At 42.3% G+C, this 26,192-nt stretch overlaps 1 protein-coding gene across 1 annotated transcript in view; it reads left to right on the top strand.

Moving 5' to 3' along the window:
• The first annotated feature begins 2,515 nt into the window (after positions 1-2,515).
• Positions 2,516-26,192, top strand: part of LOC125361301 — a 95,974-nt gene continuing 72,297 nt past the window's right edge. Inside the window, exon 1 of the mRNA XM_048359659.1 lies at positions 2,516-2,744. Coding sequence (XP_048215616.1) covers positions 2,527-2,744 — 218 coding nt within the window. The 5' untranslated portion in view covers positions 2,516-2,526. The remainder of the gene's footprint in view (positions 2,745-26,192) is intronic.

Below are 26,192 nucleotides of genomic sequence, written 5' to 3'. Positions count from 1 at the left end.
CATAGTTATTTTAACTTAAAACTGTGGGGTGTTTTCCTACCATGTTTAAAAGAGTTCTTTTAGGGTTCTTGATATGGGTTTTTCTGGTGAGTTTGTGAATAAAAAGTTGCAGAAGTTCTGAAGGCTGTTCTGCTTCTTCAGAGATAATTTAGTTTTGTGCTGGCTGACTGGTGCTAGGGGAAATAGTCTTAATCAGGAGGGAGGCTCAAGGACAATTTTAGGCTGGCCTTACTCTGAAGAAGTAGCCCTTCTCAGGTAGTAGCTGAAAGAGAATACACTCAACCCCTACCCTTGCCCTCTTTAAGGTAATTGGATTGTTTCTTTACTTCTTGTTGGCTGGTAGACGTTCTTTATATATTCTGTATACAAGATCCTTACCACGTATGTGATGTATAACTATTCTCTTCCCTTCTGTAGGTTGTCATTTCACTTTCTTGCTGGTTTTGCTGAGGTTTTTGTCTTCTTTGAAAGCTAATGTCTAATCCTCACAGAAGACTCTTTTTTTTTTTTTTATCTTACTAGACTTTCAGCTTTGTGACAACTGTGCAGAATTCCTCAAAAGCCTCTCAAGGAAGCTGCTTCCCCAGGCTCACTTCTGTGTAGCTCATTCTTTGGGTTGCTGTTGGTCTTTACATTTTTGTCCCTCTTCCAGTATGGCAAGGCCAGCTCAAGCTCTGGTTGCTGCTCTTTCTTCTGCCTTTATTCCCCACAAAGCAGACTGGCCGAGGAATAGCAGCGGCAAATGCAAAACTCACTGGTCACCCTTTTCCCAGAGTCGCAGCCTATGAATCCTGCCTTGATTATTTCTTAACACCTTCCAACAGCTCTAACACTTTTATATCTTCTCATGCACATTTATAGTTGTTCTCCCACAGAGGAGTGGAAATTCTAGTTACTCCATCATTGCTAGTAGCAGCCACTGTCTTTCCACTTAGCACATTTCATTAAATTTGTATGGAAATGAGAGAACACAGTCACATTGACAAAGCATCTTAGAATTGACAGGGAAATTGGCTTGCTCACACAACGCTTTACTGGAGGGCATTAATTATATCAAAAGCCTTAACAATTCATTTGTCCTTTGACCTAGCAATTTTGTTTCTAGGGGTTTATCCTAAGAAAATAATTGTGGATATTTATTTGGAAACATTTCTATCTTGTGACCAGAATTGGAATGAAAATCCTAAACATGCCACAATGGGGGATTTGCTAATTTCTGATACATGAGATATAATGGAATTGAATGTTAAGAAAGATATAGTAGAATATTATATATTGGTAATCTATTGTTAAGTGAAAAAGAATGTAAGATACCCCTATACAGTAGGATCCCACTTAAAATGTATTTCCAGATATGTAAGCAAGAATAGTGAGCCAGGTGCCAGTGGCTCATGCCTATAGTTCCAGATACTCAAGTGGCCAAAATCTGGGCAATAAAGTTTGAAAACAGTCCTGACAGACAAAATTTTTAGATTTTATATCCAGTTAACCAGCAAAAAGCCAAAACTGGAGATGTTGCAAGTGGAAAAATGACAGATGTGAGCAGCAAAAACCCAAGTGAGAGTAAAGGTCCTGAGTTCAAGTCCCATTACTAACACACACACACACACACACACACACACAACACACACACAGAGTCATACACCTAGAATAATGAATGTGGGAGTGTTAACAGAAGGTATTGTGATTGGGTTGCTGGATTTTCTTCCTTTCGTATATGCATATTTAATTTTTCTATAGTTTATGATATAGTTAAAATCCACTTTTTAAAAAGCTATACTGATAATACTAATAATATACTGCTGATAATGTTTTCTGGCAAGCACTTTATGTATTTTTGTTGTTGTTGTTGGTTGTGAGGCTTGAAGAGCCTGGGCACCATTCCTGAGCTATTTTACTCAAGGCACCACTTCGAGTTTTCTCGTGGTTAATTGGTAAGAGGTAAGAGTCTCATGGACTCTCCTGCCTGGGTTGACTTTAATCTGCAATCCTGGTGAGCCACCAGCACCCAGATCAAACTTTTTGTATTAGTACTCTCAACTCTACTTTTTATACACTTAGAAATTTTATAAATTTCATCGGGTTTCATATCACTGATATTACTTTATGGAATAAAAGATTGTTAAACCGTACTTTACATTCCCTCTGGTAATGGTGAGATTGTGCATACCTGTAATTCCAGCTACTCAAAGACAGCCATGGGAAAGTTAGTGAAACATACCTGAAAAACAAACTAAAAAAGCAAAAGGACAAGGGGTGTATCTCAAATGGTAGAGTGCAAGTTTGAGGCCCTTCACTAATTTCTGGCAGTGTGTACCAAGCATTGTTTTAGTAGAATCCTTTAAAAACATACATACAGTTTATGATAAGGACTTGGATAATAGAAATGTATTTTCTAGGGACACAAAATCCTTAATACCTTGTTGAAACAGTTGGATAAAGTTAATGCAATTCTTAAATCAAGCATAATTCTCCGAAAAGCATTCTGATTTGTGCTTGCTTTTTCTTGAAGGTACCCCTAAGGCTATGTCCTCTTGGGTTGTGAGGCTGCTTCCTGGGTATGCTCGTTCCTTGGCTACATCATCAAAGAACCCAAAAGACGAGGCTCTTCATCGTCATCGTGAGGCCTATGGGTACTTCTTGCCCATCCAGACAAGATGGCAGGACAATGACCAGTATGGCCATGTGAACAATGCCGTGTACTACAGCTACTTTGACACTGTTATCAACCACTACCTGATCAGGTAGGCCTCCTGGGCTCTGCAGCCCAGAGCTTTCCCTGACAGGCTCCCATGCCCTTGGTTAGGAATTTGAATGGTGTATCCTGTTCTTTGGTTAGCACACCTCTTTTGTTGAGGGGATTGAATGCTACCTTTTTCCATGCGAGAACAGAAGGACCCAGGCACGAGTGAGAAACATGTTTCCTTTTCTCTCTTGCAGTGTCTCAGGTGTTCATCTTGGTGTGTTTTTTTTTTTTTCACTAAGTTGTCAGTAAATGTACAAAGCTTTGAATCTCAAATAAACCACACCGTGTTCAGATGCTGGGTCACTGGAGCAGATATTAACATGAACCCTCAAGGCTTTTTTTGTGTGTGAGGAAAACAGCTGCTTCTCCTCACAGAGGACCCATAAAGGGGAGGAGAGTGAGGCAAACATGTAAAGATGTTTATTATATCTTCTGAACACTGTGATGACACTGTTGCCATCTGATTGGTGTGTTTGCAAGACTGGTTAGCATGTATTTGGTTAATCTAATTGTCTGACTGAAAGATTGGGTCCCTCAGAGAGTGATTTATGCATTCCAGTTCTGCCATGAATTCTTTGTGCAGTTTTGATCAAATTGTTAAACCTCAGGAGTTTTTTGTACAAATAGCTCATCGTTATCAAGAACTTTCTCTGTGTCTAGCACTGTGAAGTATTTGACTCAGTTTCTTTTTGAGTCTTTCTATGAGAAAGTAGCAGTTTGTCAATGAACTGCCAGAACCTTCTGGCTTAATCTTTTGGGGACACGCTGGCCATCTCTTTATCTAAGGGCTTTATTTAGTCCCCCAAAAGCCTTGGTACTGACAGATCAGAAGTGCTGAAGAATTAATGTGTTCCACAAAGAAGCCTTCATCTACTGGCTGATGGGAGTTGGGGTATAAATACTCCCAACATTCTCTCCTCTTGGGTGATGTAATTCTGAGGTGCTTGTTTACATAGACTCTCAGGATTCCCTAGTGGGATTAAACCCCCATTACCTAGATTGATAACTCTTAAAAATGGAGATAATCTTTACATAGCATAAATACAATACTTTAAACATTAAAATTTTTAAATGTATTTATATTGTACAACCATCAGAACAATGGAATTCCGGATTTCCAACCCCACCTCAACCAAGGCCCATACCTGTTAGCAATCACTCTCAAGCTCCTTCTCTTCCCATTCTCTGGTGATGACTAATCTACTTTCTGTCTCTATGGATTTGTCTGTTTGGTTCTTTTCATACAAATGGAATCATACAACATACAGTCTTTGGCATCTGCTTTCGTTCATCTTGCACACAGGGTTCACCTGTGTTTTAGCCTGTACCAGTACTTTGTTCCTTTATAGGACTGAGTACTATCACATGCAATATTTTGTTTATTCACCAAGTAGTAGACACTTGGCTGGTTTGTACTTCTTGGGGGTTATGAGAGATAACACAGTGAGCATTTTATGTACAAGTTTTGTGTGAACATTTTTCCTGTTCTTTTGGATGTGCATTTAAAATGGAATTCCTGAGTAATAAGGAAACTCTGTGTAACAATTTTTCCACAGTGCTGTTCTATTTATATTTACACTGATGTCACCCTCTGTATGCCTGTCATTCATCCCCTTAGAAGCAAATAATGGTTGCTTATGAGCAATAAACTCTCCTTTTTCTCAGCATTCGTTTTCAGAGAATGCGTGTCTTCCTTCTTTCCTTCCTTCCTTCCTTCCTTCCTTCCTTCCTTCCTTCCTTCCTTCGTTCCTTCCTTCCTTCCTTCCCCCCCTCCTTCTTTCCCTCCCCCTCCCTCCCTCCCTCCCTTCCTTCCTTCCTCCCTCTTCTTTTTTTTTTGGTCTAAGACAGGGACTTGAACTTGATACCTGCTGTTTTCACTCATTAGCTAGCACACTACCAACTAAGCCATGCCTCCAACCCCCAGTTTCTCCACATTTTTAACAACACTTCTTATTATATCTTTTTTAAATGTAGCCAGCCTATTGTATGTGTCTTGATATTACATTTCAGTTTTGATGAACATTTTCTTGATGGTCAATATTGAAAGCATCTTTTCATGTGCTTATCAATTCCTGGGCCCTGGGAAAATGTGTCTTCAAGCCCTTTGCTTCCTTTTTAATTGGATTATTTTTAATTGCAGAATTGAAAAGTTCCTTAAATATTCTGGATACTAGATCCCTATTACATAGTTTTATAATGTTTTCTCCTATCCTATGTGCTCGCTTTTCATTTTCTTAGTCTCCTTTGATACACAAGTTTTTAATTTAAATGATTTTTAATTACATTAAATATTTATGTATTTATATTAAATAACAAATGTTATATTGGTTACTTTCTATCCCTGTTTCTCACTTCCAAATGAGTGCTTGATCCACAGAAAGTGACTCAAAGTTCACTCACCATGGAGACTTGCTAGGGTAGGAAGCATACATTCTTCCTTTTCCCAAATGGGGCCTATGTAGAGCAGTGTTCTCTTGTTCTCTTGTGTGCTGTGGGCCCTGTATATTCACACCTGCACATTTGTCACTCATCCCTTTAGAAGCAAGTAAGGCTTGCTTATGAGCAATCAACTGTCTTTTTTTTTCCCTCAGCATTCATTTTTAGTTTTAAGACAATGCATATTGTACGTTTTAAAGTCCACAACAAAAAGTAGTAACAGTCTGGTGCGATGTATGATTTCTTTCTTTCTTTTTTTTTTTTGGCCAGTCCTGGGCCTTGGACTCCGGGCCTGAGCACTGTCCCTGGCTTCTTCCCGCTCAAGGCTAGCACTCTGCCACTTGAGCCACAGCGCCGCTTCTGGCCGTTTTCTGTATATGTGGTGCTGGGGAATCGAACCCAGGGCCTCTGTATCCGAGGCAGGCACTCTTGCCACTAGGCCATATCCCCAGCCCCGATGTATGATTTCTTGTCATTTGACGATAGGGAATTTGACAATAAAATTTCCAACTCACTCAGGGATATACATTGTTTCCTTAGGAAGGCTCAGCTCTGGATTTTCTTCAGTTTTTCCCTTAAGTCACCTCAATACACTTGAGACTGAGTGATGTTTGCCTTCTGTGGCCTTTGAATGCCTTCTGGTCATGAGGACCAAACACTAGAGATAGTGGAGTCCTTAAACTAGTGGAAATTGTGGCTTTGTGATCCTTTGTATTACAACTTGCTTCAGCCAAGCTCTGCCAGTTTTGACTGGGATTAGCATCTTGTATAGGAGAATTTCTGCCAGACTACCATCTTGTCTTTGGTACAACTTCTGGTATTACTGATTGACTATCAGATTGTGAAAATACCCTGACTGTTGTTGTAGGGACTTTCTAATTAGGATTTTGTATTGAAAACAGATTTACCTTTAATACTTTTCAAAGAGATCTGTTTAGTTGGTTATGCATGACCTATCAGACGCAAAATCAGCACCCCCTAGAGAAGTGAGGACATAGGGAAGAACAAGTTGGGGGCAGGGATTGAGGATGCCACCTCATGTTGCTCAGCAATAGCAGGAGAGCAACTTGTCAGCTAACAGGGCGCATTTACATTTCAGCCTGGGATGTTCTGCAGACTCCTTTTCTCCTTGCTTTCCAAGGATGCAGTGTACATGTGCCAACACTTGGGAAAACTAGCCATGTCTTTGCCTGGAACATTTCTTCTTTGAGGTGGGAGGAGGGGCTTCTCCAGGGGACCAGGGATTTGTGGAGGGCATGAGGAGAGGGTGAGGAAGACCGCAGAACAGGCTTGCAGCCTGCCCAAAGTTCCCTATCAGTTTGACATGCGGAAGGGGTTAAGTCATTCTTGAACAGTTTATCGCTCATCAATTGTAATTAAATATGTTTATATTAAATTATGTTCTGTAATTAATGTAAAATCCTTTAGCCTATGCTGTTATTAGAACCAGATGCTGAAGTACCAACAATATTTCAACATGACTGCTGCCTCGCCAGCTGTCTAACTGTAATTACTTTAATCTCAGCTTGTTATCTAATTATCACCTTTGTAAAGGGAAAAGTACTCTCTAATGCTTACTGATTGTTTCAGATGATGATGAAGAGCGGGGAACAGCTGTCAGAGATCGTGGGCCCTGCTTATCACAACGGAGGAAGTTATCCTGAAGTGTATTCAGGGCCAAACTGTGGAGGAGACATGTGCCAGGCGGGAACTAGGGACTGGCCAGAGAGGGGAGACAGGTGGTGTGCTGGTTAAGGGTGCAGCCCATTGGATAAACTTCTCAGGTGACACCTGCTTTCTCCAGCCATGTTGGGGAGAAGGGACAATATTCTTAATGTGAGACCCAGTTGCCTCATTTGGAGCTGGGAGGCAGCAGTCATGCTGGATTCTACTTCTGAGGGCTTTTGCAAGGAGTGAGAGTATGTGAACTCAGCATGGTACCTGATAAAAATCCACAGTCACTTGGAACTTTTGTCATCCTTAAAAAAAAAAAATTCAGAAGCCTGGTGCTGATGGCTCATGCCTGTAATCCTAGCTACTCTGGAGGCTGAGATCTGAGTATTGTAGTTCGAAGCCAGCTCAGGCAGAAAAGTCCCTGAGAGACTCTTATCTCCAATTAACCACTCAAAAACCAGTAGTGGTGCTGTGGCTTAAGTGGAAGAGTGATAGCCTTGAGCACAAAGAGGCTCAGGGACAGCAGCCAGACCCTGATTTCTAGGTCCACAACCAACAAAAAAGAAAAGATTGCTCTTCTCCATGTGCATTTAAGCCTTGATAATCAAATCTGAAACAATTAAAATGGGGCTGTTGATGTTCACAACTTAACATTATCAGTTTGTTTTGCAAATTATGTTTAACTTCTTTCCTTTGGAGACTGAAGTTTATTTTTCATATTATTTGTTTAAGAATATAGTTCACCACTGACCTCTAGAAATGCAAAAAATAAAAACAAAAACTCAAAACAAAAAGTACCAAATCAACACAGCATACATAATATTGACAGGGGAATCTTGGCACTCCTAAGGAGAATAAACTCTTTTTGGAATATCCTTTGGTATTATATATCTGTATTGTGTGTGTCAGCTATTGAAGTGGTAACCAGTTTGTTCTCAAATAATCATTAAAGCCAATTTCCTTAGATGTCTGTTAAGCTTTTAGTGTGCTCCCATACTTGAGCTTCCTAAAGCCGCATCCCCATCAGAGGATGGTTGGCACCAGCAGTCCCTGTCATGTAAATAGCAGGACTCTAGAGCACTTAGAGAAAGTCTATAGGTGGGAGAGGGCAGGGACAAGGGAAGTGAACACCACTAAAGTGAAGTCAGAGCCTTAGGAGAGGACCGAATTGCTGCAAATGGCTGAAATGACTAGCAAGGTTGGAGATAGTAGAAAAGAATTCCCATCTTCTTCAACCAAGCAGTAGGAAGTTAGTCCTCTGGAGGACAGGAAGCAGGAAACTTATTTGTAAGAGGGAGGGGGTTTAGAGCTAAGTGGAGAGGAGAAGGAAGAGGAGGAAGAAGATATGGGTGAGGAGGAGATTGGGAAGAGGTGGGAGAATAGGCTGAAGAACTCTGGCTAATAGCAGAAGTACCTCTGTTCCAATTCAGACTTGCTCTCTTCAATAACTGTGTCACTTCAGTCAGGATTTTTTTAAATGTATGTTAAAACTGGAGCTTGAATTCAGGGCCTGGGATGCTTGGCTCGACTATTTCGCTCATGGCTAGCACTCTACCACTTGAACTACACCTCCATTTTCAGCTTTTTGCTGTTTAATTAGAGATTAAGAGGGTAATGAATTTGTCTGCTTAGACCGACTTTGAACCTTAAATCTTTGATCTTAGCCTCTTGAGTAGCTAGGACTATAGGCATGAGTCACTGTTGCCTGGTTTCAGTCTTAGGATTTTCAATTAAGTTCTAAAACCTATTTACTATGGTAGATGTTAAGCATGATAGTTAAATATATTGTCTGCATTATAGTTAAATATATCCTTTGTGGGTACTTTATTATTAGATAGGATGGAGGCTATAGGGTGTTGAGGGTAGTTAGAGAGAGCAGAAGCTGACCCCGCCCTGCCCAGGGAAGATCCAGGGAAGTTCCTTTTGCTGTGATAAGGTTGTGTAAACTGCTTGATCACCTGAGTTGAGTTAAACCTGTGCCCTCCCATCAAGGAGCAGCCTTACCACCACCCCCCCCCCCCCGACTATTCTAACTAGAATGATAGGTTGGTTCAAACAGATACTTTGTGACAGGTTTTAACTCCATTGGCCACCTGCCTGTGGCAGGCTTGACCATGTGGTATTTGCCTTTATAACCGGACCGGAGCGTGGCCTGGGCTTGCGGTCCCAGCCCCCAGGTCTGGGCTGAGGCCCTGGCCCGCCAGCCTGCTTTTTAACCTCTCAGTTTCAGCTCCCGAGTCTGGGCTGTGACCCTGGCCGGTCAGTTCACTTTCCCAATGAATCCATCTTTTTATCATCTTTTTGCTTGAGACTGTCTCTGAGTGGTGGACTCTTGGGAGTGATGGGGAATCTCCCCCCACCACCCTTTGGACCTCATTACATAGGGTAAGGAGCCCAAGGTAGGACTGTCACAATGCTGAAGTGGAACCCGAGAAAGTTCTAAAGGTGTCTTTTCTAACAATTAGGGATGTGGACCTTTCAGAAGGAGGATTATGTACCTTGTTATTGACTTCATTAGGGTCTGTTTATCATTTTTTTTTGTTGGATTGGGTCTATATTTTAAAAGCAAATAAATAAATGCAAGCTTGCTTTATTTTTCCTGTAAGGAACAGTACCACTAAGCAGTTACAGAATGAACTGGATCAGTCACATGTATTTTCTGGTCCCTGCTCTATCACTCGTTAGTTCTATGACCCAACACACCTATCCTTTCTCTGCCTCAATTTCCTCCTTATTTAAAGAACATCTTCCTTCTTGGCGCTGGTGGCTCATGCCTATAATCACAAAAAGGCCAGAAGTGGAGCTATGGCTCAAGCAGTAAAGTGCTAGCTTTGAGCAAACAATTTCAGGAACAGCGTGCAGGCCCTAAGTTCAAACCCCCAGGACCAGCCCCCCCCCCCAAAAGAAAAGTCTTCATAGTATGTACCTGATACAGAGTAAACAAAGAACTGATACTGCCTATGGTGGCTTGGGTTTGTTTTCTTTGCCAATTAAAGAATTAAAAGGAATGTTTGAGGCAGACAGGACAAGTTTATTTTAAGTGAAAATAAGAATGTAAGGAGGGGACCTGAAGCTTGAGGTCAGGCTGGCTTGATTCAGGGTTTCCTATATCTCTCCTCCTCTAGGGCATATCCTTGGTCTGATTGGTTGAGGGATGGACACTTCTTTGTTGAAGGTTGGAAGCATTTGGGCAGGAACCCAGAGCATTATGGAAAGAAGCACCAAGAAGGATTTCCTATTATCTGTTCCTATTCTTGTTATTGGTCTTGTGTTTACCTGCCATTTATCTCTCACTGGGGGCATCTTATTTTTCCCTCATCACAGGGATTATGTTATAAATGCTGTGATTTGGAGATGTTTGTCTTCCAGAGGTTTGTGTTTTGGTCCTCGGTGTGGGGGTGTAGAGGTGATGGAACCTTTAAGAGGTAGGGTCACTGGGTTGTTGAGGATGCCACCCTCAAAAGGGAATTAAAAGTATTTGTGTGTGTGTGTGTGTGTGTGTGTGAGGCTCTGAGTTGGAAGGGTTGTGAGTTAAGAGGAGTTGTGAGAGCAAACCCAACTCCCAAATCACTTTCACATCCTGGCGTGGAATAAAATTTCTTCCTCCTATAATGGACTAATAATAAAATCCCCAAGTCAGTTACTTGATTCTCTTCCCTACCTCCTGGAGTAGTCCCTCCTCCCTCCTTCCCTCCTTCCCTCGCTCCCTCCCTCCCTCCCTCCCTCCCTCCCTCCCTCCCTCCCTTTTCTTCCTCCTATCCTTCCTTCCTTGCTTCCTTCCTTCCTTCCTTCCTTCCTTCCTTCCTTCCTTCCTTCCTTCCTTCCTTCCTTCCTTCCTTCCTTCCTTCCTTCCTTCCTTCCTTCCTTCCCCTCTATCTTTAAGCAGTTGTACAAAGAGGACTCAAATCAGCTTATAATTACAATGTGTCTTGATCAAAGTCACCCCTAAGAGAGCACCAGAAGGGAACAATACGTGATACTTGGTTCTGCAGCTCAAACACCATGCTCTAAAGTAATACTTAGTAATATCCTGCACAAAATAAGAACGCTGCCCTGGAGGACCAGCAGGTACTTTGATAGGCACCAGCTTGCTGCACTTGATACCAAGCTCCAAATCCAAGGCTTGAGAAGGGCCTGCTTGCTTAGGAGTTCAGGGAGCTAGCCTTGTGAACAGGTTTGGCTTCAAGCAATTGCTTCTACTTAGATGCAAGGGAAGGAAAAATGGGACTGCTTGACACAGGCCAATCAGAAAGCTCTTTAGATCTCTCCCCATCATTTCAAATGTCACCATACTCTGGCTTTTTGGAAAGAAGGTAGCTTGTTACTGATTTGACTGTAGATTCATGTACAATGTAGTGCTAACCCATGTTTGTGGCAGTGAGCCAGGAGCCCCTTGGGATCTTAAAATGTATTTCAGTGCAAGGCAGTTGAGTGGCTTATAGTTCTCTGAAAACCATACAGATGTGTATGAAAGCCTAGGGATGACAGGCCGAACATCTCCAGGTGACTTGTGTAGGTCACAGCACCTTGCTTTGCATGTGCTGCCCTAGCACCTTCTGGCAAAGCTATCCAGGAATCATCTCCATCTCCAAGCCAACCCTTCCCTCCCCACAGGTGGAGGTAATCAATCTTTCCTTTCCCCATCGCTTATCCTTACCCAAAGGCCCCTGCAATAGTAAGTGACCTGTCCTTCAGCAGCCTGGCTTGTCCTAGAATTTGGGGGTTCACAAGCTCTTTTTCAGCCAGAGACTCAATAGTATTTTTTAGCTTAGTGGGCCATAGGACTTGGTCTCAAATGGGAAAGCAATACAACATATAAATGAGTACATATGGCCGAGTTCTAACCATTTTAGTTATTGGTACTTACTCCTCTTAATGCATGATTTTATATTTTTATAACTTGACTCAGGGTTCTAGTTACTTCATCATAAGGGTTTTTTTATGGTACTGGGGTTTGAACTCATGCTTGCTAGGCAGGAGCTCTACTACTTGAATCATTTAATGGTAAGTTCATATGCATCCTTCTTGTGCATCTTATAGATGTTTCATCTTGTAATAACATGTCATTCTAATATGAACACCTCAACGTAGGCCTGTAGTGAGGACCTTAATCCTGATTTCCTGCAAAGTGGGTAATAACAATGGAAGAATGTAAGCAGCCAAGATAGGCATGATCTGTTTGAGGCCTGACCTGTACCTGGCATACATGGATAGTGAATGAATGAATGAGTGAATGAATGAATAATAGGAAAAGTTGCCAGTGGCAGGTTCCCATGAGTCAGTATCCTGCCTCCAATGACAAGCATAAAGAATGACTATTAGGTTGCCACGTGGCTACTACATATGATTTTGGTACACTGGATATTGTATATATGCCTACCTGATCTAGGGAAGGGAAAGAAAAACGAGGGTGTAAGATATCACAAGAAATGTACTTACTACCCTATTATGTAACTGCACCCCTTTTGCACAACACCTTGTAATAAAAAAAAGAATTAAATAAATTTCATTTTAACATATTTAAGACATCTTTAAATAAAGAAAAAAATGACTATTATTGAGCTTTGGGGCCAGTGTGGGGGACAGAAGTGAGCTTGGTCTGCCACTGGGGGATGGTTGGGAAATTGGGGAGCAGTCTGTAGGTGCTATGCGCCCTGTTTGCTTAGAATGCTGCCCCCGAGCCCACCAGCCTCCTCTACTTCTTTTCAGGCCCTGCTTTTCTACCCCTCATCCTAGACTTAAGGAGGAGATTCTTTTTGCAACCTCTGCACCGGAGCTGTAGGAGCCAGGTGTCATTGCTGTGGCTTTTGATGAGGCTATGGTTTTCTTGCTGGGTGGCCTTGAGCTGCCCCAAGCAGACTGGCATCTTACAAGACTCTTGTCTTTATTTCTCCTGATGAACAGCTTCTCTGACACCCTGGACAGAGCCACACTTCTTTAGGCATGCTCTTGTGCTTTGGGGCTTGAATTTACATCTGGGTATTCTGTCAGTTCTAAGGCCTTTGTTAAAATATTAAGATCTATCTCCTTGAGACCAAAGAAATCTCATTATAAATAAAGTAATCCCATTGGTGAATGTGTTCTGAAACCCACAGGCAGAGAAATATACGGATACAGTATGCCTGGGAAGTCAGGCTGTCAGATTAATACATTGTGTGAAAATTGGGGCCGGAGGTCACCAGTCTCCTGATACACAAATCTCCCTTGGAGAACCTCATTTCGTTCAGACTATCAGTTAGATTAGAGATACCCTAATTATCCCACTGAAATTAAATTACTTTATGTTACGGTGATATAATGAACAACCATAAAGAGGATATACACAACCAATCATCTGATTAGTCACAGCAAGACCAGACCATACACTAAAAGGACCTTGCTGATTATTGTCAGCTAGTCCCTCTCTCTCTTTGTCTCTCTGTCTGTCTGTCTGTCTCTCTCTCTCACACACACACGCACACACACACACATACATGAGCAGGAAAGGGGAAAATTAGAGAGGTCAGCACTGGCTCTATGTTAGGTTGATCTTCTGTCTTTCCTAGACAAGTGTTGGGTGCCTGCTGTGATTTTAGGATGAGTTGTTAAAAGATTCTCCCCAGAGGTGCCATCGCTGTTCTTTATGTGGGCAAGAGCTATATCGCACCTGTTACATTCTTTTTTGGGGGGAGGGGTGCAGGACTGGGTTTGAATACAGGGTCTCATTCTAACTAAGTAGGTTCTCTCATGAAGCTTGAGCCATGCCATCAGCCTTTTTGCTTTTAGTTATTTTTCAAATAAGGTCTCATGCTATTGCTTGGCTGACCTCTAATCTTGATCCTCCTACCTCTGCCTCCTGCGTGTTTGAGGTTGCAGGCATGAGTCACCCACAGCCATATCTGCATTAGCCACTGCATTATTTATTGTCTCATTGTCCTGGGAGCCTCATGATTTACAGGGTAAGGACCAAACATCCATTACCCTTCATTTCTTTATTCCAGACATCTTTACAGAATCTGTCAACTGATATGGCTCTGTTGCTAGGGTATAGTGGTCCTCTGGAGAAAAGCTAAGCTCCATTAGTTTGTCTTTGTTAAAGTAACCAGTGCTAGCTGCTATAATGAATTACCTTCAAATCTCAGTGACTTAATGCAGTAAAAATTTAGCTTCTTGTTCAAATCTCTAGTTGGTGAAGGCTAGTATATGCACACCTGTGTGTGTACTCTGCTCTACACCATCATTCAAGAGCTCACTTATAGTTCTGCTCCCTGTAGGTTAGATTTCCCATTAGCAACACTGTCAACATTTGGGGAACTGAAGAATTCTTTGGGAGGAGAGTATGCATGTAAGATGTTTGACCACACCCTTGGCCTCTAACCAGTAGATGCCAGTGGCATACCTTCCCAGTTAGGACAACCAAAAGAATCTCTAGACATTGTTGGTTCTGGAAAAAGGGGAGCATGATTGTCTCTACTTAAGAACTACTGCTCTGGTCAATGGAATCTTCTCCATTCATCCAGAAGGTGGGAGAGAGCAAGGAGAATTCTGCAAGAATTTGGTTTGTTTTTTGGGGGGAGGGCAGGGGGAGGGGCATGATGCACAATCACAGATGTGGCACTAATGCCACACTCTGCTCTGAGAAGTCCCATGAAGTGAAAAAAGTGACTGGGAATGTACTCTAGTCGTGCTACTGGGAGAATAAGGATATGGCATGTGTTGAACCTATAACAAGATCTGATCTAAGGACAAACCAAGGACATAGAAGAATCTGAGAATTGGCCCCTCCCCTTACTGACAGGCATGTGAGTCCCTTGTGGTCCATTGGACGGTGGAGAAAGGGCAGCATCTTAAGTGGACAGTATCTTGATCACAACAGAAAACATATTGAATCCAGGTGCTAATGGCTCTTTCTTATTATTCTAACTATTCAGGAGTCTGAGATGTAAGTTAGATCACAGCTTGAAGCCAGCCCAAGCAGAAGAGCCCTTCTTTTTTTTTTTTTTCCTTTTGATGGTTCTTAGCCCCAGTGAATCAGCAAAAAACTGAATGTGGAGCTGTGGCTCAAGTGGTAGAACAAAAGAGCCAAGTGAGAACACAAAGTCCTGAGTTCAAGCCCCAGTACCAGCATATACACCAGCACACACACCAGCACACACACACACACACACACACACACACACACTCACACATTTTTGATAGCAGTTTAAAAATTTACTAACCTGATCTTAGGTACTAAATAATTAGCAAATATCAAATTACTTAAAAGAATGAACTCAGTGTACTATAAGTGCATGACTCATCATGAAAGGTAAGTCTTGTCCCTGCAAAGATTCAGACAGAAGACCAGTTCTCTTTAGTATCACCAGCGTATAGCACATAGGTAGCATCTGGAGGCTTTTTTTTAGTACTAATACTATTACTACTGTTGTTTTTACGAGTACATACTTAAACTTGTCTCATAGGTAGAGAGATATAGCTAGAGGAGATGTTAGGGATAGGGCGGGGAGTCCACTGGGTAGGTGTTGATGATCCTCATACTTGACTTGGTACCTAATGCTGATTATTGTCAGTGCATTAGCCGTGTCTCTGAGTCATTTGCCAGAGAGGCAAAGGCCTGTGTTACCTTAAAAACTGCTGGGACAGCAATGTTGTAGGAGAAAAAGGTTGTTGTGGGGGAAGAAACTAGTTCTTTGAATTTCCAACTTGACTGTGTGGTCAGTCTTGTGATTCTGGATGAGTTAGATAACTTCTAGGCCAAGTCTTTCTACTTCTGTTTTCCCTGCTGGCTTTGGACAAAGATTTGATGTTCCCAGCTGTCCACTTTGACCTCCTTGTTGTCGCTGAAGGTATTTTCCACCTCTCCACCCTCTTCCCCATTACCACTTTTCCACAGCATGTCATGAGTATTACAGATAAAGACAAAGCTCCTTGTCCTGTCCTGGTTGCCCTGCAGGTACTGGCTCTTATTGCATCCTAGCTCACTGAGCTACCCATGGCTCTGGCCCTCCAGGGCTTTGCCCATGCTGGACTCTCTGCCTTTACTGCTCTCCCTTCTCTCTTCAGTACCTCTTAGTTCTTAGCTCAAAGGTCACACTCTTAGGGATATTTGCAGAAACATGATCATTTCCTGGACACTGTTAGGACCTTCCACGAGGCAAAGTTAGAATTAGGATTTTGCATTCCTTGCATCATCTGATTGCCCTCTGTCTCCATGGTTTCACTGAAACTACCATGAGAATACAAGTGACAGTCTTGTTCTATGTTGTATCCCAAAGCCTAGCATGTTAAGTGCTAGTGCACTTTTTCTCCCACAAACAAACAAATGAATCATTTGAAATTGTCCGAAATACTAGTTGATCACACAGACATGCAATCTGACTCATCAACCTGCCAACAAATTAGAAACGTGATTCCCATAGTCTCTTAGAATGGTGCTAGGAAGATAAGGTGGTCAGTGAAAACCATAAGGTGTGGTTTCCTCCTCTCTCTTGAAAATCTGTTGAGAACCCAGAAATCTCTTAGCCTTTCAGACAGCCTTTTATTGAAAACACATGCACCTGGGTAATTCATTCATAGCTGGCAACACCAGTGTGCAACTGTAGTCCAGAGCATTGTTTGCAGGTAAATAGTCTGAGTCGGGGGTGAGGAGGGGAGGGAAGAGAAGATGCTAACCAAATGACTCTGGTGCTCTGTGGGAAGAGAGGAAGAGAGCAGCCTGGGATGTATCAAGATGTCTGAGTGAGAGAATGGGCTCACCACCCCACCAGTACTGGAGCCTCTTAGGATTCCTGTCATGTGGTCACCTCTCAGCTCTGAACAAAGTGAGGTATGAAGTAATTTCCAAAGCAGCAGCTATGAAATTCCATTACATGGGGCTTTTCAATTTGAGTGGAAAGACCTTTGCTGAAACTAATTTGCGGTTGCTTTAATCATGGGGCTGGGAGACAGCAGGCTTTCCTAACTGTGGTGGCTACAATGGTTCACACTGGTTTTGCAGAGTGAACCCATCCCCCTGCCCCGACTTTAACTGCTGCATTCCTTCTATACTTTTTAGATATTCCCTATTTTGTTTTTGGGTTTTATTTTTTGGCAGTTTTTGAGGCAAAAAGGAAGCAATTATCTTCAGTCATCATGATAAATATAAATGCTTTACAATTAGCATTCATTTGAAAAACTTCAAGTGAGAGCCAAGGAAATAAGATGTTTTCCCAGACATCTCTCTGTTCTCCTGGGCCTCTCTTGCCTCCTGCTTATTTGAGACTTTTCTCTTGGGTTCCCTTGTTCCCTTTTCCACTGATCCCACTGGGATTTTTCTTGAACTGCAGAGGGGTAGCTAAAGATCACAGAAAAACAAAGAGCACTCAGCTAAGAAATCAGGAAACTGTATCTAAACTCACCTTGTTTTCCAAGTCTAGTTCATTGGGAAGTATATTAAGTCTTCCAGAGCATCTCATTTATTAACTGAAGATAATATCACCTGCTCTTTCGGTCACATGAAGTTCCTTGCAGAGGTAAAGTGTGAGGAAGCCTGTACATTCTGCTTGAAGATATTGGGTTGTTAGGAACTGGTAGCATCAGTTAATCCAAAGGTATTTCTTGAAGAGTAGTTGCTGAGCCCCCTCCACAGACAGTGTGTCACTCCTGCTTGAAATCCCTTTGGTTGGAGGCTCTGTGTCACTTGGAATTGCCCATAAGGAAAGATATTCGGAAAGAATCAGAGACTGACAAACCCATGTTTAGTTGTCCATGTTTTTCACAGACCTTTCTACTTGTCCTTGAAGAGAAGAATAGGGAATGGAACATTGGCACAGGTAGGCTTTGTTGGTGGGATGTTCTGTGGAAGGATGTTGGGACAAGGAGAGATGCAATTGTGAGTCACTTCTAGCACTCTACACAATGCAGACTTGTTAAGATAAGGCACAAGGGTGAAGGGCAATGTATTTGGTCATGAATTATTTTGTTTGTGTGTGAATATTACTTTTCTTTTGGGCTGTCAGAGAATGAACACATTTTCTCTGTCTTCAGGATACCTCTCTCTGTTTACACATGCATAGAAGGGAAACATACCAGAGATGCTGTTTTCCTAGCTTCCCTTGCAGCTAGGATGCTTGTGTGTGGCCCAGGCTTTTGCTTGGTTTCATACCAGCTTCAGGCTATGGATTGGCAGCTTTTAACATACTGAGATAGTGTTTATGGAGAGTTCATCCTGGGGATAGGTAATGGTGATGGCAGTTATGTGATGGCAGCCATGAAGTCAGTGTATCTGAGGATAGTGGTCATAGGTTTGCAGAAGTTTTCCAGAAGATTCTTTCTGTGATGTGATTCTCAATCACACCTTCTCCCCCATGCCTGTGACTGTGTTCTTAAATGCCTAAAAGCATAAAGGTAGAGATGAGAGGTACAAGAATGTAATACTTTAAGGAGGCACTGTGGGAAGAATAGTTAACCAAAACACTGATGTTCCTCAGTTTACAGTGGGATCATATCCAGTTATTTCATCATGGGTTGGGATATTTGAAGTAAAAAATACATTTAATACAACTAACCTACCTGACATCCAAGTTTAATGATATAGTGAAATGGGTGGGTCTAGCTGGCACCATCTTGGCCATGTGATGGATAGGGAATTGGGTTTAACTAGTCATCTTGTCTTCATGGTGAAGGAAGGGAAAGTCCCACCTTCCAGGTGATGGAGGTGCCTGAATTCCTAGAGGCAGGGATGGGTGGGGACTTGGATGATAGGTTACTGAAACTTTCAGTTCTGTGCCTTGAATTTGGGAGTTTCCTCTGATCCTTGCCCCCTGACCATGACACTATTAAGGACCAGATCAACTCAAGTACTGTTTCTCCATGCCTCGTGTCTCCTGTCTCTCCTCTGGTTGCCATGGTGTCCCATTTCAGCTCTCCTTTGGGGTTGAACTGGTGTGTTGTTGGTATTGTTTTCCTGTTCTTTCTTTGTTTTACTACTGCATGGCTCAGTTTTCTAACAGTGTTAAGGGTATTCAAGGGGCTGCAGGTCTTTGAGACAAGAGTCTGCCTGTGGATGCCGGCTTTCTAATAGACTCCCAATTCAACTTCTCAAAATGTGGCCTCTCTGTTTCTTGTGACCACATTATCATACAACATTAGTACACTGGAAAGCGCTAGTTTTTTTCTCTCTTTATTATGAGGCTGCCTCACTGCCACTGCCCAGTGTTGAAGACAGGATCACCTTGCATGTCACCATGCCATGAGAAGACCAAATTCAGAATTTGAGGCATGGTTTCTACTGGACTGTACATTGCTTTCATAAAGCAATATAAAATAAAGCAAATAAAATAAAACAAATAGTCAAAAGTTAGGGATAATCTGTACTTTAGTTATTTCCTGCTTCTCTAACTGTTTTCAGTGTTTCATGCAAAAGGAAGATAGAGGTGAAAAGGCTTTGTTGCATTTTTTAAAATTTAATTTTATTGTCAAGGTGATGTACAGAAGGTTACAGTTACATATGCAAGGTAGTGAGTGTATTTCTTGTCAAACATGTTACCTCCTCCCTCATTTTTCTCCCACCTTCCCTTCTCTCCAACCCACTTTCCCCCCCCGAGCTGTAGAGTTAATTTCAAACAAATTGTCTTATAAGTATCATTGTTGCATTGGTTTGCCTTTTATCCTTTGTCTCACCATTTTGATGTTCCACTTCCCTTCCCTAATTCAGATAAATGTATATACAATACCCAGTGTATCAAAATCAAATACAGTGACAACAGAGGCTAAACCATAGGGAAGAAAAATGCAAGAAAAAATAAATAATTTCACATTAAAAAATAACAACAACAATGAAAAACTACTTGTTTCCATATCTTGGACTTCATTTTGCTTAGTATCATTATATAATCATTGAGCTATTGTGATCTTCTAGGACTCCTCTGCTAGGACTATCCTTGACATATACTAATTATTACCAGTGAAGAAAACCAGAGAGTCTATGTTTCTTTGGGTCTGGCTCACTTCACTTAGTATTATTTTTGTTTTGTTACATTTTTAATTAGTTAGCAAGGTTTATATTGTGAGGAAGGAGTCAGATAATTTTGTGATGTTGGGTAACAGTCATAAAGGTAAATTCTGGAGCAGGCTTCTTGGAGACTCTTGGCAAATAGGGTAATGGCTTTAACCTTGACTTCTCTGTGCCTCAGTTTCCTCATCTAACTATGGCAATAATAATGACATTATCCTTATAGGATTCTTGTGTGAAAACTTGCAGGAATGTCTATGCATAATATAGATGAATGTTAGCCATGTGAGTTGCTGTTATATTGTTGAGCAGTGAGGCTACAAGAAGTGGCAGCCTCCTGCTGGTACAATCAGCTCCTCTTCAAGTCATATGTCACTCCTCTCCTCTCAGAGGCCTGGAAACCCTCTTTAGAGATTTTCTAGCAAAAGCTTTACTCCTCTAAGACTCTTTCCTTCTTACAGCTTGGCCATCCTTGAAACATCACCTTCATCCATGTGGGTGCAGTTGGCCTAACATCATATCTGTGCTCCCCTGCAGGAAAAGCTCCAGCATCAAGTGAGCCACGTGATTACCTAGGAAAGGGAGTCCAGGTGGAGGGAACAGCAAGGGTAGACAGCCTGAGCATGCGTACACAGCAGGAGTGTGGGGAGGGCAGTGCAAATGGAGCACTTCAAATAGAAAAGGAGAGGAAAGAATCTGAGCCAGATCATGCAGAGCCTCTTTGGAGGGGGACTTTGGATTTGATTTTATGTGATGGAAGCCATTAATGGGGATGTAGAGATGGTAATGGGTGGGCACCGTGAAGGGGCCTGGGGAGGGCACGAGAGAACATGGCAACTCAGAAAGTCTGGTCCTCTTACCTTTATCCTTTGAGCACAGGGGAGCTGTGAGCACTCACTCTGCACAGTTCCAGTTCTGTAGACCTGGTAGTGGAAAAGGAGAGGAGGGAGTTTGAATTCAGTCTGTATCCTGAAGTCCTTCTTGAAGATTTAATTGTTTAGGAAATTGTACTCTTTTTGTTACATCATTTCTCTCTGTCTCTGCCTGCCTGCCTGCCTATCTGTCTGTCTCTCACACATACACATTAAATAGGGTCACAGGATTTGGAATCAGGTAGAATATCTTAAACCCTAGCTACTCTACTTACTAACAAGGTGTTCTTCAAGAAGTGAATAAACCTTTGGGAGCCCACTCTTCCTCTATTAAATGGCAATATGAAATAGATAGTTGTGGGAAGCCCTTTAGGGAAAGTATAGTCCTGGTAGATAGTAGGAGCATCAGAATTTCAGCTACCATTGTTATTAGGATTAATAAGTAGCATTTATCATCGTCATCGACCTTCTTCCAAGAAAGTTCCTTTATTTATTGAATCCAAATATGCCAGCAAGTCAAAATTTGCATTTCCAAATCAGTCTATTTTAAGCCAGCATATCTTTTCTTCTCCAGGCCTGACCAGGCAGCTTGGAATCTGGAGGGGAAGTTGTGGGTGATGTTTTTTGATGGGGAAACCACCTGTCCACCCTTTTGTTCTCTTCACAGAAATCTGTTGTCCTGGGAAGGCTTTTCTTTGCACGGCAATTTGCCTGTTGAAATGATGCTGGGTTTCTTTGTGTCTGATCATGCACTGGTTCCAGGGCTCCGTATGGGAGGGGGTGGTGAAAAGGAGAGGTGGAACAGCTTGTCTCTAGCAGGTGATGGTGGAGTGGGCTGCCAGTGGCCCCTTCTCCTTTGCCGAGCCACCGGAAGGAGCATTTTCCTGAGTATGCATGTGTGCATATACACCTATCGGCATATGTGGTGTTCTTGACATACTTTCCCAAGGATCTGGTCTTCCTCTCATACCCCTCTTTGAGATGTCACGTGGTTCCGTGTCCTAGATGCAGACAGAACCACTTCCTGTCTGGCTGTCTTCCAACAGGTTAGGACATTTCTGTTCTCTTTACAAGTAGCAACAGGTGGAATGCCAGAGATAGTCACTCACCCCAGAGGAGTGTGCAGAGCCCTGGCTTAGAAGGATGCCTGGTGTGCAGAATACAGTTTTCTGAATCTGACTTAATCAGATTTCATCCCAGCTCCATCTTGGTATCTTTGCTACAGGGGACAACTCACCTGTTTGAGTGCTAGTCTTCCTTCCTTCCTTCCTTCCTTCCTTCCTTCCTTCCTTCCTTCCTTCCTTCCTTCCTTCCTTCCTTCCTTCCTCCCTTCCTTCCTCCCTCCCTTCCTCCCTCCCTCCCTCCCTCCCTCCCTCCTTCCCTTCCTTCCTTTTGTTGATAATCCCTAGGCTTGAACTCAGGGCCTAGATGCTGTCCCTGAGCATTTTTGCCCAAGGCTGGTACTCTACCATTTGAACCATAGTTCCACTTTTGGCTTTTTTGCTGGTGAATTACAGATAAGTCTCATGGACTTGCCTGCCTGGGCTAGCTTTGAACCATCATCCTCATATCTCAGCCTCCTGAGTAGCTAGGATTATAAGTGTGAACCACCAGTGCCTGGTTTAGTTTCCTGTCTGGTAAAAAGTAGATTCTGATGTCTGCTAAATATCCAATGAATGGCAAATCACTGCTGAGACTGGGGTTTGTGGCTGTGTTGTGAAGTAGCTGTGCAGCCTTCCTCTGTCACTTCATAATGATCCACCAGGCAGAATGAAGGGAAGTGGAATGGATGAGGAGATGAGTGACAACATGGAAGTCCCTCCCATCTCTGAAGTGCTGGGATCCTGACAGAGGCTGTTCTAGAGGTCTTAGTTCACTTGGCTCTTGCCTATCCCTTCTGAATCACTACAGTCCCTGGATCACTCCTACCAGGGGGCATATACAATTTAAACTATTTTTCCATTACCCTTTACCATATGTCTGACCTTTTTCAGTGAACATCCTGAGACATTTGTCTGCACTTTTCCTGCTTCATAGGAGCAGGCTTCTGGGGAGCGAGAGGAATGATGGGAAGGACAGCAGCTGCGTGACCTTCTGCCTTCCTCATGGGTCCCAGCCCAGGGGATAATGAGAAGAAGCTCCTTTTGTTGCCCTTCCCTGATATGGTGGTTCATTGTAGGTATCAAATTGTCTGGGCCATGGAACATAGATCTCTGATCAAACATTATTCTAGATCTTTTCATGAGAGTGTTGGGGATGAGATTTCCATTGGAATGGGTAGATTTTGAGTAAAGCAGATTACCCCTGTATGGTATAGGTGGGCTTCATCCAGTCAGTTGAAGTCCTAGGTAGAACAAAAGGCTGACCACCCTAGAGTAAGAGAAATTCTGAAACAGATAGCCTTCAGACTTGTGTTTAACATCAGCTCTTCCTTGATCTCCATTCTGATGGCATTTGGACTTGAACTGCAGTTCTTTCCCGAGTCTTCACCATGCCAACCTCTTCCACCAGATTTTGGACTTCCCATGCATCTATAATCATGTGAGCCAATTCCTGAAAATAAATCTCTCTTTATGTGTCTGTATGTCTCTATCTCTATTATATATTTGACCTTCTATGAACATGGGTGCCACACTCACGGAGTTAGCCAAACACAGGAAAGAAGTATTCAAGTATTTTCTTGTTATAATTCCCTAAACTATACAGTTTATATGACTATTTGCATAGCATTTACATTGGATTAGGTAAATAATTGAATTATTTACCCAATAAAAGGAAAAAAGTACAGGTTCGTGGGAAGATGTGTATGAAAATATTATGTTACATTATATAATGGTCTTGAATATTAATGGATTTTGGTATCCACAAGGTGTCCTGGAACCTATCTTCCACAGACACTGAAAACACACACACATGCCCCCTATACCTACACACCACTGGTACTATTCATCTGAAAATTTCTGACTATTATCCCACTCTGTTCCATCTGTTCATGCATATTGTTTTCCAAGACTCTGTTTTCTTCTTCTTCTAGTTCCTGGCAGCTATATAAATCAGAAGTGATCTGATATAATCAGGCATTAAGGACAGATGTGTGTCCTCTCCCCTGTAGTTTTCCTGTGGAATAGAGGGCCACACTTGACATGAAGATCACTCAAGCCTCAGTGGAGTAGACACCTTACTTCTCTAGAAAGCTAGATATCGTAATGGACATGGCAGTACAGAGAACCAGCTGGCAACAAAGGAAAGGTGAAAACCACACCTGCCTAGGACAGCTGAATTGATTCAAGGAAAAGGCATGGGCTCCACCCTCTGATTGGCTCAGACTTAAGTCCCTTGTCTTTGGGCAAATCCCTTCTTCCCTGAGCGTCTGTTTCCGCATCTGAAAATTAAGATGTAGTTCTGCATAGGATTGATAGGAAAACCAAGTGAGTACTTTGTAGCACATGGTAGGATTAAACTAATGCTAGCTTCTCTGTGAATTTAAGAGAGAGAGAGACTTTCTTGGATGTGAGCAGAGGCAGTGAGTGCTAAGCTTAATAGTGAAGCTGAAGTATCCATAGTACAACATGCATCTCTCTTGCTGATTTCCTGTATCCTGGGTTTGCATTTGGTGGTAAAAAATAGTAAAGCTTTAGGGATTGCTGCACATGCCTGAAAGTTGCCCTGGAAGCACTTCCTCTTGTATTTCCGAGGCCTGTCTCAGGGCACACAGGTAGTAGTAGATTTGTCATAGCCTTGAGGGAGACTATTTTCTCTTTCACTCTGGCTCCAGTTCCTGAGTCTTCTTGGGTCACCTCTGCATTGATCACAGTAAGATGGGACCCCAGGACTCTCCTGTGTGTGGTCCCCTTGAGCAAATGGCATCGACGTGGGAATGAGGAGTAAATAAAAACCCCACACCTTACCCTTCTGCTAGAGGAAGACCTTCCCGTTTATGTCTATTGTCTTGATGGAGAACTTCTGAGAAATTTTCTCTTGCCCTGGACTAGTTAATCCTTTCTAATTCAAAATTACTAGGCTGTACTTTCCGAAGAAAATTCTACTTTTGCACATATTGGTGAAAGTATAAGCATTTCCTATCATCTGTTCTGCCTGGTTTGACATTGTTCACAAGGCCTGCTAAGATTCCAGAAGGAAGAAATTAGCCTCATCTTATCCAACCCTCAGTGCTGATCTGCTGTTTTCAGCAGATAGACAAATAGGAACCCACATGGCAAGGTCAGATAGCTTCGCTGGACTGACCTTTGACCTCCAGTGGACTCACAGTATCACTGAGGCTCTTTTAGAGAGAAGCTGCCGTGTTCCAGGATCATGTTGGGTAGCATGGAAAGATACTAAAGAAAAGTAAGACAGGAAACATGTCTTCAAAGAATGAGGAGAGCATGTAAGTTTGAGAAGTTGGTGCCCTCACAAACTACATCTGCCTCTTTGCTCTCAAAACAACCCGTGACCTGATGGCCATATGTTATTATTAGTGCAGGGTTACTCTCAAGATGAAGGGGCTATCAATAACTGCATCAGAGCTGTGCATGGGTGGTTTATGCCTGTAAGTCTATCTATATGGGGGGCTGAGAATGGGAGGATCATGGTTTGAGGCCAGCTTAGAAAAGTTCACAAAACTTTTCTTAAGCCATGAGTGCATTAGTATGTTAGCTACATGGGAGTCTGAGATTGAGAGGACTGTGTTTCCAGGACAGCCCAGGCAGGAAAATACATGAGACTTTGTCTCCACAGAAGGAAGCTAGATATAAGATCAAATGCTTATGATCTCAACAGTGACAGGAAGCCTAGAGTAAGTAGATTGCTGCTCAGGTGCATGCCAAGGTAGGATGTATGATGCTCCTAAAAATAACAAGTGAAAAACAGGGCTGAAGGAGTGGCTCAGTAGTATTGCACTAGCCTAATAACTGTGAGGCCCTATATTCAAATCCTCAGTACTGCTAGAAAAAAATAAAATAAATGTATAAGCTGAGAAATATGCTTACTTAATACATTAAGTGTTCATATATCTGTATTCTTTTCTCATAAAATTTAAGTGTTCAGAGTTTGCTTGGCATTAAGAGCTATCTAGATGGTTGGTAAATATGGTCAGGGTTAATGAATGAAGACCTTGTATTGGTTAGGGTTCTCCAGAGCAACTGAACCAATAAGACAGACAGTTATAGACAGGTGGAATTGGCTTATGTAATTCTGAAGGTAAGGAAGTCTCAAGATCTTCATCTTTAATCGGGATGACTAGAGAAGTCAGTGGTATAACTCCATCTGAGTCCAGAGTCCTGAGAGTCATGGTGGTGGTGGGAGCTGCTGGTTGAGTCCCAAGAATCCAGAGCTGTGAGGTTGGAGGGAAGAAGATGGATGACCCAGCACTCTTCCTATTATTTTTTCATATGGCTGTCAGTGGATTGGATGGTACCTGCCCAACTCAGCTCATCAACTTGAATGCAGGTCTCTTTTAGAAATATCCTCATAAAAATACCCAGAAATGATGTTT

The sequence above is a fragment of the Perognathus longimembris genome, chromosome 13 (genome assembly GCF_023159225.1).
Source record: "Perognathus longimembris pacificus isolate PPM17 chromosome 13, ASM2315922v1, whole genome shotgun sequence".
Taxonomy (NCBI): Eukaryota; Metazoa; Chordata; class Mammalia; order Rodentia; family Heteromyidae; genus Perognathus; species Perognathus longimembris.
Note: the sequence above shows the minus strand (reverse complement) of the source record. Positions and strands in the feature narration are given on the sequence as shown.